Genomic DNA, 13,633 nt, shown 5'->3' with positions numbered 1-13,633 from the left:
GCGTTTTGCTGGTATTTCAGTTTATAATGTGGGGTCAAATGTAGGTTGGGCAGAGTACATCAGGGGCATAATAAGAGGGTATAATATAGGGGTAAATAAATAATAATCCGCAGATATGTGGCCAGTGTTGCACTTATATTATAAATGGCGCCCGATCTTATCCGCTTTTGGAACGCTCTGCACATTTTGCATCGCCATATTCTGGGAGCCGGAACATTTTTTATTTTTTCACCACCGGAGCTGTGTGAGGGCTTATTTGTTGCGGGACAATCTGTAATTTTCATTGGTACCATTTTGGGGTACATGCGATTTTGTTGATCACTTTTTATTCCATTTTTCGGCAAGCCAGGTGACCAAAAACCATCAATTCTGACAATGATTTAAATTTATTTTTTACAGTGTTCACCCTGGGCTATAAATGACCATTATACTTTATTCTGCGGGTCGGTACAATTACGGCGATACCATATGTATATAGGTTTTTTTATGTTTTGCAGCGTTTGCGCAATAAAATAACTTATTTAGAAAATAATTGATTTTTTGTGTCACCATATTCTGAGAGCCATAACTTTTTTATTTTTCAGTCAAAAAAGCTGTGTAAGGGCTTGTTTTTTGCGGGACGGGATGTAGTTTGTATTGGTACCATTTTGGCGTACATGCAACTTTTTGATCACTTTTTATTGTATATTTTGTGAGGGGTGGTGACCAAAAAATAGTGATTCTCGCTTTGTTTTTCATTTTTTTTTTTGGCGGTGTTCACCGTGCGGGAAAAATAATATTATAGTTTTATAGTTGGGGTTGTTACGAACGCGGTGATACCAAATATGTGTACTTTTTTTTTACGTGTTCATTTTTTTTCCTAGAATAAAAGACTTATTATAGGAAAAAAAGCAGTTCATGTTTATGTCACTTATAACTTTTATTTTGACACTTTTTTTAAAACATTTTTATTCTTTTTTTTACTTTTTTACTTGTCCCACTAGGGGACACTTAGACTTGCAGCTCTGATCGCTGCTGGAATACATTACACTACACACGTAGTGTAATGCATTCCAACTGTCATTGTGACGTGACAGTCACACTGACAGGAAGCATACGACGACCACCCTCCGGGTGGTCCTCATAGGCTTCTGTACATGGCAACCCGGAAGCCATTGTCTGGCGTCCGGTTGCCATGGGTACGATCGCCAGCCCCCGTGATTTCACAGGGGGCTGCCGATCGGTGCTAAACACCTTAATTGTGGCGTTCAAATCGAACGCCGCAATTAAGGGGTTAACTGCCGAAATCAGCGGCGATAGGCCGCTGATCGGCAACGGGGAATGCAGGGCAGACACCCTGCACAGTTAACCGGCGCTGCGGTGTAGCGCCTGCTCACATTGACGTGCAGTTACGTCAAGGTGCGGGAAGGGGTTAATGCCCAAATGGGCGTGTTTTTACTTTAGACCAAGTGAGCGTTGTACAGGGGAGTGTATGACGCTGACCAATCAGCGTCATGCACTCCTCTCCATTCATTTAGTCAGCGCATAGGGATCCGTTTAGATCACTATGTGCTGTCTTATACTAACACATTAACAATACTGAAGTGTTTAGACAGTGAATAGACATTCCACGGGATGTCTATTCACAATTTCTGCACTTCGTTAATGTTTCTGTGGTAGTTACAGCAGAGCAAGCGTAATCTCGCGAGATTACGCTGTAGATGACCGGTTACAACGAGATTACGCTTCCTCTGCTGTAACTACCACAGACAGAGTAACGAAGTGCAAAGATTGTTGGGTAGTTATTTTCTCCAATTTCAAGGAACAAGATCTCATGGTAAAGATGCCATCGTGGAGGTTTCGTGAAAAAGGGATTACTGGTAAGACTAATTCCGTTTTTTTTTTCTCCTCCGTCAATGCAACAGTGTGAGGTCATTTAGCTCTATGAACACGCAGATGACTGGCCATACGCTGCCCAGTTGTTGCAGCAAAGGATATAGAATTTAGCACTTGGGGTTATTTGCGTGCCCAGTTTTCACATGGCTATATGTTGATGCCCGCTCACAGGTCCAGGCTGAAGGAGACAGTCAGAGGTTTCTTTAGCAGAAGTATATAAACTTGAGGGTCTGTAGCCAACTGAATTATAAGCTACACACAGACGTTGCAACTTTTGCGTAACAGTTGCAGGAAATGTAAATACATTGTGCAAACGAGGAATTTACATGTGTCACCACTTTTTATTTTTTTAGAGATACAGCTACACTGGATCTCTGTAAACTTTTTTTCCGCCTGGAGTATGTAGTTCACTTGAGTTGCTTGTGTCGTAAAACTGCACAATAGACCGGTCATTCAGCCGTCATAACCTCCATCCTCTGGTGAGAAAACAGGGACTCTTCTAGTAACATTCAGTCTGCACAGAACAGCTGGGAAGGAAGATGTACAGACCTGAAAGGTCTCCTGTATAAAAACAGTTCTAAAAAAAAAAACACTTTCTCATAGCAGCCAATCAGTCCAGCTTTTATTTTTCAAGAGCGAGTTTGGAAGTGAAAGCAGTGCTCTGATTGGCCATATGCATCAATATGGTTTTAACAAGTTTTCCCTAAAACCGCTAAAGTGTCAGCCTGCTGTATGTACTTAATTACCTGTGTTAAAACTGTATTCTTATAAAATGCCTTTTTTTATATGGATAGTCACAAGTAAAATAAACAATGTATTTTTGGTAATATCATTGTTAGGAAATTACTGTAGAATAATTTGGAGAATCATACGCTCCGTTTTCGGTGCAGTTTTTGGCTCCGTTTTCCGTGCCAAGACCAGAAATGGATCGAAAAGGAAGGAAGGTATAAAGAAAAAACTGATGCATCTCCTTTCTTTTGTGTCCACTCCTGTGCTAAAGCTGCGTGTGTGTGATCCTGAGCTTACGTCTTTTAAAATGGTGATAAAACCGTATGTGTAATTTTTTATTTTTTTTTATATAGGTGATTTTTTACAAAGAAGAAAATGTCTACAGAATGCCTAATGAATCCAGATTTCCTAATAGAATTCATTGAAATGTACCGGTCTCTTCCATGCTTATGGAAAGTGAAGTCCTCTGATTATTCCAACAGACAGAAAAAGGCAGAAGCTTATGAAAACTTACTCAGTCTTTGTAGGTCCGTTTGTCCCTCAGCAACCGTAGAACTTGTTAAACATAAAATTGCAAATTTGCGAACAGTGTTCAAAAAGGAATTAAAGAAAGTAGAATCTTCGATACAGTCTGGTGCCTCTGGTGATGAAGTATATATACCACGGCTATGGTACTTTGATCTTCTGAAATTTACTATAGACCAAGAGGCTCAACCACAGCCACAACTTGTATACCACTTTCCTGAAGCATACGAGGTGCGACACGAGGAAGAAAACACAGATGACAGCCTCGAAAGTACAGGGGAAAGTACAAACTTCCCCCAGGTATGTAATTGTCGATTTTTTTTATTATTATTATTTTTTTTCATTTGCCTTTTTTTAAGGTGTATTTACATGGAGCAATCAGTCAAATTCTAACAAAAATGAATGAAGGAAAAATAATAATCCTTTTGTTTAAATATCTCTTTAAAGCGTCTTCTAGAATGTCAAGGAGATATTAGAAGATGCTATCAGTGGGGTCTTTGAGCCGAGACCCCCATATTGATCACTAGAACTAAGGGTCTGTGGAACTCTCGCTAGCACTTTGCTTCTTTGTCTTCTATCTGTACTGAGTTTTGTGAGTGAAGATGATGGAAGATTTCTACTCAAGAACTTAGAGGCTCTGTCACCAGATTTTCAAACCCATATCTCCTATTTCAGCAGATCGGCGCTGCAATGTAGATTACAGTAACGTTTTTTGTTTTTTTTTCAAAAATGAGCATTTTTGGCCAAGTTATGACCATTTTTATATTTATGCAAATGAGCCTTTCTTAAGTACAACTGGGCGTGTTTAAAGTTATGTCAAAGTGGGCGTGTATTGTGTGTGTACATCTGGGCGTTTTTACTTGTTTTACTAGCTGGGCGTTGTGAATAGAAGTGTATGATGCTTACGAATCAGCATCATCCACTTCTCTTCGTTACCACCCAGCTTCTGGCAGTTCACAGACACACAGCGTGTCCTCGCTCATCCGACGCAATGAAGTTCCTGTGGGAGGAAGTGAGTGACGTCCCAGCGTGATCTCGCGAGGACACGCTGTGTGTGTGCACTGCCAGAAGCTGGGTGGTAACGAAGAGAAGTGGATGATGCTGATTCGTCAGCATCATACACTTCTATTCACAACGCCCAGATAGTAAAACTCGCCCAGATGTACACACACAATACACGCCCACATGGACATAACTTTAAACACTCCCAGTTGTACTTAAGAAAGGCTCATTTGCATAAATATAAAAATGGTCATAACTTGGCCAAAAATGCTCGTTTTTGAAAAAAAAAACACGTTACTGTTATCTACATTGCAGCGCCGATCTGCTGCAATAGGAGATAGGGGTTTGAAAATCTGGTGACAGAGCCTCTTTAAAAATTGCTTCATAAAATAGAGCAGTAGTCAAAGTTTAGTAAATATTTTTTACTTTAGGCTATATTCACAGCACAGTGAAAAAAATGGCCATTAAAAACTGATCAACTGTCAGTTTTTCATGGGCGGTTTACATCAGCGTGTCTTCAAATTTTCCTCTATTTCCAGTCCGTCTGCCCGTTTTTAATGGCCGTTTGACATCCGTTTTGCCTCCGTTTTTCATGGCCGTTAAAAAAACTGATGAATTTCATTTGTCAGGTTTTTTTTTTGTCCCAAACCCCTGAAAATACCCAAAGGAAGGTCATTGTCATGATTGTTTCACAGCCCCCCTGTAGATGATGGCACACAGAACCGCTGTATATGATGCCACACAGCCCCCTGTAGATGATGCCAGACAGCCCCCTTGTAGATGATGCTAGACAGCCCCCTTGTAGATGATGCTAGACAGCCCCCTTGTAGATGATGCTAGACAGCCCCCTTGTAGATGATGCTAGACAGCCCCCTTGTAGATGATGCTAGACAGCCCCCTTGTAGATGATGCTAGACAGCCCCCTTGTAGATGATGCTAGACAGCCCCCCTGTAGATGATGCCACATAGCCCCCCTGTAGATGATGCCACAGAGATCCCCTGTAGATGATGCCACACAGACCCCCTGTAGATGATGCCACACAGTCTCCCTGTAGATGATGCAACACAGCCTCCCTGTATATGATGCCACAGAGCCTCCCTGTATATGATGCCACAGAGCCTCCCTGTATATGATGCCACAGAGCCTCCCTGTACATGATGCCACAGAGCCTCCCTGTATATGATGCCACAGAGCCTCCCTGTATATGATGCCACAGAGCCTCCCTGTATATGATGCCACACACCTCCCTGTATCTGATGCCACACAGACCCCCCCCTGTATATGCCACACAGCCCCGATGTAGATGATGCCACACAGACCCCCTGTAGATGATGCCACACAGACCCTCCCCCACCCTCCTTGTAGGAATTTTCAGGGACTGTCTATGTAAATTCTGGACAGTACCGGAAAATTCACTACAGTTGACCACTATGTACAATGCCCCCTGTACTAGCGCTACACGAAGAAGGACCTACAAACACAAAAAATGATTGACTCAAGCACAAAGGTATAGAGTATAAAAATAAATATTTTATTAACGATAGACAAAACAGAATAAAAGAGATGAGTCACACAATGAATAGATGGCATCCATTTGTGCCAGACCAGGAAGCATGTATAAAACACATAATTATACGTAAGTGGCAAAATACAGTCGTATGTACAGATTGGAAACCACAGAGGATAACCAAAAGACATAAAATCGTGTTACAAAAGGATAAATGCCTATAATAGTCGCAGTAATATATAAAGTGCTAGATAGTTCAAGAGGTGTAACATGTAACCATAAACTGCTGAGCTGATAAACGTCAGTGCAAGCCAAGAGTCAATTCAGCCTAACGATTTAAAGAGCCAGAGTAACAGCACACCTATAAAAATATGCCAGAAGCACCAGTAAAGAGTAACTTACATACCAAAAGTCATGGTCTAATACAGGGAGGACGCCAACACCCGACGCGCATTTTGGCAGATGCCTTCGTCTGGGGGTGGCATCATCCTGACGGGACCCTCTCCTTTATAGTCACTAACCATATGTTCCGGGTCAGCAATCACCGGTCCACAGCTGAGGGAAGAAAACTACGCCAGACAGGGGGTACAAAGATGGCCGCCGCCCCACTTCCGGGACCGCGTCATCAGGGAGGATGCGGGAGAGCGATGTCTGACAGCGCCTCCCACATCCAACCCCGAGGGCAGACAGCGGACGAAAGGTGCATAGGCCACTCCCCCCCCCCCCTCCTGTCAGCGCACAGAAGCCTCAGTCGTGATCCGGTAAGTCGGACCCGGCAACTGAGCTAGCAAATGCTAAAAGCAATGTAAGTGCTATGGGGCCGTATATAGATATAGATAATATACAAAGAATGGATATCCAAGAAGGGCATATACAGTGGATTATTATACAGGGTAGGAAGATATATTTACATAAAAGCAATCTGTTTTCTAAAAAAGTTTTTAATGAATAAGGATATATAAGCGGCCCTATCAAGGTGAAGATGTGAAAAAACGGGGGGAATGGAAAGTGAATCTGAAAGAATAAATAAATAAAAGTGTATTGGTAGTAAACATATGTAAGGGAAGTAAAAAAAAATATTTATATATATATATATATATACATACAGTGAAGGAAATAAGTATTTGATCCCTTGCTGATTTTGTAAGTTTGCCCACTGTCAAAGTCATGAACAGTCTAGAATTTATAGGGTAGGTTAATTCTACCAGAGAGAGATAGATTATATAAAAAAATAAAACAGGGGGCCGTTTTTCACTTGTCGTGTGAATAAGGCCTTACAAAGATATTCGCATTTTTGGTGTGGTAGCCAGGAAGTTCAGCCATATTGGTTGAATTCGCTTCTCAGAAAATAACCATCAGCTGTCCTTTTGTCAGCATGTTCAATCTGTAAAAAAGTTGCAATATACTGAGCATCTTATTCAATGGTAACAACCAATATGGCCTTTTGTGACTGCCCGCCACAGCAAAAACAGAGAAATGTTTGATTTTTAAACTGCGGCTACAGCTCCAACTTCTGATTTACCTATTTATGACAATTCTTACATTTCAAATAAAATCCCGCTTTAAAGAGGGTCTGTCACCACATTATAAGTGCACTATCGCCTACATAAGGAGATGGGTGCTGTAATGTAGGTGACAGTAATGCTTTTTATTTTAAAAAAACGATCTGTTTTCACCACTTTATTAGCGATTTTAGATTTATGCTAATGAGTTGCTTAATGCATAAGGCATATTTTTACCTTAGACCAAGTGGGCGTTGTACAGAGGAGTGTATGACGCTGACCAATCAGCGTCATGCACTCCTCTCCATTCATTTAGACAGCGCATAGGGATCCTGTTAGATCCTTATGTGCTGTCTTATACTAACACATTAATGATACTGAAGTGTTTAGACAGTAAATAGACATTCCACGGGATGTCTATTCACAATCTCTGCACTTCGTTACTCTGTCTGTGGTAGTTACAACAGAGCAATCGTAATCTCGCGAGATTACGCTGTAGATGACAGGTTACAACGAGATTACGCTTGCTCTGCTGTAACTACCAAAGACAGAGTAACGAAGTGCAGATATTGTGAATAGACATCCCGTGGAATGTCTATTCACTGTCTAAACACTTCAGTATCGTTAATGTGTTAGTATAAGACAGCACATAGTGATCTAAACGGATCCCTATGCACTGAGTAAATGAATGGAGAGGAGTGCATGACGCCGATTTGGTCAGCGTCATACACTCCTCTGTACAACGCCCACTTGGTCTAAAGTAAAAACACGCCCACTTGGGCATTAAGCAACTCATTAGCATAAATCAAAAAAATAAAATCGCTAATGAAGTGGTGAAAATAGATAGTTTTTTAAAAATAAAAAGCACTGCTTTCACCTACATTACAGCGCCCATCTCCTTATGTAGGAGATAGGGCACTTATAATGTGTTGGCAGCCTCTCTAAGTCTGTAATGCAGCCTAATGTTCTAGAGTGGTCTGATATGTCATAAGATGTTTAATGTTGCACATGCCATTAAGTGTGAACAGATGTCTTAATTAATTAATGGAACGCTGGAAAATAGTTTAATGAGAATTATGTAGAGCAACTATAGCACTTTGTACAAGTAATTGGCGGTTATATAAAATATGTTGTGAAATACTATTCAGTGTTTAACCTTGATATGTTAGGCTCTGTTCACAACACGTTGGTGCTTTCCACCAGACATAAATGTCGGGAGGATTTCCCATGGTATATCTTTGATGGAAAGCTGCGACAAATACCATTGTATAGGCATACATTGGCATACGTCGCCACATATACCTAACGCAGTATACATTTCTCTACTGTATACCTCTGCATGAAATAGCGTAGTCTACTACGCTATTTCTTACAGCACAAGCAAGGTATGCCGAAGCATACGGCGCCGCGTATGTTAAAAGGACACACTTTTGTTCTACACTGGCTAAAGTCGGCCCTATGGATACATGCGCCAAGTCATACGCCAAGTCATATGTGATTTGAACACAGCCTTAGTAATCAAGAGTAAGGCGAAGGTCTGTGAATGGTTGTTGCTGGTTACAAAATATTACTGCATTGCAGCCATGCATTAATAAATCCCAATAGATTTTATTTCAGTATATGTGTATTTTTGCTTTCCTGCCTTGGCTTTGAGTAAATCATGACAGCTAATTGGTACAATGTTCTAGGCAGATTACTATGTTTCCAGTTCTACTTGGCCGTAATAATGTGCTTCTTACTGCCGCAGCACCTGGAACCCCCCTTCCCTTATTATGGTTCTACTAATCTGAACTGAGATCACTAATCCCTGTGGTAATCTAGTTCAGTAGAACACGGAGTCTGGATGTTGCAGACCTAATACGCTCAGGGGAGTATATGATAAGGGTGGCGCGTTGCATGTACCCCATAAGACCTCCCCTGTTTGGTGCTGTTCAGGGAAAAAGACAGCTGTATATCTCCATATCAGGGACTTTGTTCAGGTACAGCAATGATAGAGCGATCTCCACTTCTCTAGGGAAACATTTTCATGTCAGTTTTTGAGGTTTTCCCTGAATATTTCATGATTTTTTAATTCTTTTTCCATAAATTACATCTTTGTAACAGGGGCACTAAATGTTCTCAAATGTGTGTGGAAATGCTCTGGGCACTGGGAATGTAAGGCTGGGTTCACACAGAGTTTTTTGCAGGCGGAAAATGTGCCTCAATATTCAGTTTGGTATTTTGAGTCAGATTTTGCTCTGCCTGCCTGCCGATTTTCGTGCCGTTTTTTCGCTCGCGGCCAAAAAACGCTGCGAAATACGCTTTCTCTGCCTCCCATTGATGTCAGAGGTGTAAACCCCCGAAGATAGGGCATGTCCCTTCTTTTTCCCGCGAGACGGTTTTTCCGCACGCGGGAAAAAAACGCCTCCGCCTCCCATTGAAAACAATTGGAGGCACTTTCGAAAGTTTTTTGGCGCGGTTTCCGCGGCAAAAAACGAATCCGAAAACTCTGTGTGGACTCCCCCTTAGGAATCCTTGGGTGGCTGTGTTTACATAACTCCACCTATGATAGGATATACTTAAATATCAAGGTCTTCATCCACAGTACCCAAGATCAGCCCTTCAACTAAATTAACAAAAAAAAAAAAGTTTGCATCAACTTGGTGGTCGGTCAGATAAACATTAGTGTAAAAAAAAAAAAACAACCACTTTAAATAAAAACCCATTAGAAAATATATATAATTAAAATAAATAAATCTCTGCTCTGAAAATTCTAAACTGTGTAAGCTTTATATAAATTCTACAACTCCAGAAGTCTAAAATAAAAATCTCTTTAGTGCAAATGAAACAAACTTGAAAAAAAGCAAAACTTTTTGTTACGCCTGAAGCTCCTTTGTTATGGCGCCCTCATGATAACTCTTCCTGTTCTCTGCACTTCATCCTTTCATAGTGGTAGTGGGGAAGATTGATGAAAAGTAGTACAAATAAACCCAGAACAAATCGTCCTATTCCTGCTATAATGTTTCAGCAACTTCCCTACTGTTCTTTGCATTAGTTTCCAAAAATTTCTTCCTGCCCTGTTGCATTGATCCAAACTGTATCTGCATCCAGATTTCTATTCTTGCCATTAGGCAATGATGTGGATGATCATTTGGTCGACAAAATATGAATATGAGGAATTGTCCTAATACATGAAGGAAAATGTTATCATGGGGATACCAAACCAGAGAAGCAGCCGTTTTCGCCTTACGTAACAAATAAGCTATTATTTACATTTTTCATAGACACTAAATGGACTTCTAATACTTCCGGAAGTTCTTTTGACACCTTGTAATGATTCTACAACTTTATAGAAAATACAGTATGTTTTGTTAATGCTGGAAAGAAGGCAATATTATAATTCATAGTGTATTTTTGTAGGTAATTATTGCAAAGAAGAAAATGTCTACAGAGATATTTATGAACCCTGATTTCTTAAAAGAATTTATTGAAATTTACCGATCTTTTCCTTGCTTGTGGAAAGTGAAATGCGCTGATTATGCCAACAGACAGAAAAAAGCCGAAGCATATGAAAAACTGGTAAACCTTTGTAAGACCGTTTGCTCCTCAGCTTCCGTAGATCTTGTTAAACATAAGATTGCTAATTTGAGAACAGTGTTCAAAAAAGAATTAAAGAAAGTAGAGTCTTCAAGAAAATCTGGCGCATCCGGTGATGACGTCTACATACCACGCTTGTGGTACTTTGACCTTTTGAAATTCACAAATGATCAGGAGGAGCAAATACAATCTGCATCCAACTATCCTGAGACATATGATGTGCGGCAAGAGGAAGAAAATACAGATGACAGCCTAGAGAGTGCTGGGGAAAGTACAAACATAGCCCAGGTATGAAATTGCTGAATTTTGTCACAGAACATTAGTGTATTCTGTGTCCAGAACAAACTGTACTTTGAGGATCAGGCAACGAGATGAACAACTGATTTATCTATGACATGCATGGTCAGTCACTTCATAGGCTGGATCAAGCTGGCTTGCTTCCTGGCAGCCTGTTATTACAGTTACCAGACCAGAAAGAGATGTTGGCAGTCAATTTCCAGCCGCCTTCCAACATGCCCTGTAATGGCAGCTTCCATTTTAAATAGATATTTGCTGACTGTTGGACTTGTGTTCATCCCATATACTTTAAAAGTCCCAGAGTCCAACACTTGCTGCATGATTGCTTCGAGTCCGGTCAACTAAAGCTACATAAACCGTACCTTTGCATTACACACAAAATAGAAGCAAACTTGTGTTGTGCACTTTTTCATTAGATGTTAATTATATGCAAATATTCACTTATTCATTAGCTAAAGCACTACAATGAATGTTTACAGCACGACATTTATTCTTTGTTGTACATCATACTTTGTTTTCCTCAAACAGTGTTATATTACATTATAGTTAGTAGGGCAGGAGAGTTTGGCTCTGCTTACACTAGCGATATGGCTATAACGGAGCCATGACAGCTATGCCTGATCCATTTCCAAATGGGTACCGACAGACCCTAATGACTTTTAAAAGGTTATACCTATCTCAGACATTTATGACATATCCACAAGATATGGCATAAATGTCTAAAATATGGGTGTTCCTGTTCTAAATACCGCAATTATATCGACAACGTGGGTCACCCAATTTGGGTCCTGCCTGGTGAGGCAGCCACTGGCTGCCAATTCTAGGCGGGGACTTAATGGAGAGATGAAGTACCACAAATAGTTGAGAGGGTGCCCAAATCCAATGAAAGGAGGTAATATAAGAAGTGATCATACAAATTCGAAATAAATCACTCGGTATGAGGTGGAGATTTAAACCTTTGCAGGCCATATATATATTTCTTTTGTTTAATTTTTTATTCTGAACAACTTTTGAATTTTTGGTTTTATTAAAAAAAGTTTTTACTTTTTGGGATACAGCTGCTATGTGTCCTAGAGACAAAGAAGCTGTATCATGCGGTCAAAGCAAATATAAACCTATACATATCCATAGAAAAAGAAGATCTTGCAGCACGGTGTAAAAAGGGGTGATTTATTCAGTCAAGATCAGACACTGCAACGTTTCAGTCCTGCAATAGGACCTTTCTCAATCGTGGACTGAAACGTTGACTGAATAAATCACCCCTTTTTTTAACGTTTACTGGAGTGCTGCAAGATCTTCTTTTTCTATAGTATGTAGTCCATGGTTCGGGACTACTTGCCAGGCACTTATTCACTTGGTACGTTGTGAGTGCTGCTGCTTTCTATTTGCCTATACATATCTATAGATATATATAGATTAAAAAAATCCAATTATGAGAATCTATTTATGAAGTAGGGCTAAAATGTCGCATTTGGTGAGTAAATAGATCCTTTAGTTTCTTTTACTACTACCGGAGTGGTGCTTCCTAATTGGATTTTTTTGCTGTTATTAAGGGCACTGGTCAAGTGTGGGGTGAGGATTTGCACCTTATACTTCATTGGGCGGTGTTACTTTCCTAGATATAGATATATATATATATATATATATATATATATATATTTATATACACACACACACACACACACACACACACACACATACACACATACACTGGGTATATGAACCCTCAACAATTGCTTAACGATGATTGCAAACAATCAGTTAAAAGAGCATACAAAAATACCTAATGCAGCATATATATTAATATCACTGCGTATTATATTATTTAATTATGTAAAAACATAAATTGTGCACTAACATACGGTAATTAATTTATATTGTACAAAAGTATAAAGTGCATTGTGCTTTAATTATCCCCAATAGTGTCTCAGGTATAGCATAATAATGAACAACTCACCAGCATAGATATCTGTATAGCAATATGGTTGTAATAGCAACCGCGCCTTGCAGTTCTAACTGCATATATCAGGAAGTATAATGCCAATATGTAAAAAATTAGAGAAGGCAACAGGATTCGGCTGGTGCTCCCCAATCCACCCAGGACTACTGAAGAGAACCAGTATCCAGAATTGATCCCCCGCACTCAATTGTATCCGCTTACTTTGGACACGGATATAATTGAGCAGTCTCCCTAGCACTGGCGAGGCAAGAGAACTATCAGTTCCCTGCCCACACCATTTAGCACTTTACCTGTGATGCAGGTGGCGTGATGACATCATCACGCCGCCTGCATCTTTCTGTTGGAGCAGCCCTGATCAGAACAGACCAGGCCTGCTTCGCTGGACAATGGTGTGGTAACGAGGACAGGTGAGTATATAATGTTTTTTTTTCAGTAGGCAATGTTAGTGGCACAATCTACAGGGGGCAGTGTGATTGGCACTATCTACAGTGGGCACTGTGATACTATCTAAAGGGAGCAGTGTGAGTGGCACTGTGTGTGTAATGCTTTATTTTACAGTGTTTGACAAAATTGTATACCGGGGCACAGTGTGTGGTGGTATATTCAGGGGCACAGTGTATGGTACTATTATATTCAGGGGCACTTTGGATGGTGCTATT

The 13,633-nt window shown here is 40.3% G+C and overlaps 1 protein-coding gene across 1 annotated transcript in view; it reads left to right on the top strand.

Moving 5' to 3' along the window:
* Nucleotides 1–13,633, top strand: part of LOC142759857 (uncharacterized) — a 61,837-nt gene that overhangs the window by 17,101 nt on the left and 31,103 nt on the right. The window contains exons 2-3 of the mRNA XM_075862517.1: nt 2,958–3,429; nt 10,541–11,005. Coding sequence (XP_075718632.1) covers nt 2,980–3,429; nt 10,541–11,005 — 915 coding nt within the window. The 5' untranslated portion in view covers nt 2,958–2,979. The remainder of the gene's footprint in view (nt 1–2,957; nt 3,430–10,540; nt 11,006–13,633) is intronic.

Source organism: Rhinoderma darwinii, chromosome 4, assembly GCF_050947455.1.
Source record: "Rhinoderma darwinii isolate aRhiDar2 chromosome 4, aRhiDar2.hap1, whole genome shotgun sequence".
NCBI classification, from domain to species: Eukaryota; Metazoa; Chordata; class Amphibia; order Anura; family Rhinodermatidae; genus Rhinoderma; species Rhinoderma darwinii.
The sequence above is the reverse complement of the archived record's forward strand: the minus strand, read 5'-3'. Positions and strand labels throughout refer to the sequence as shown.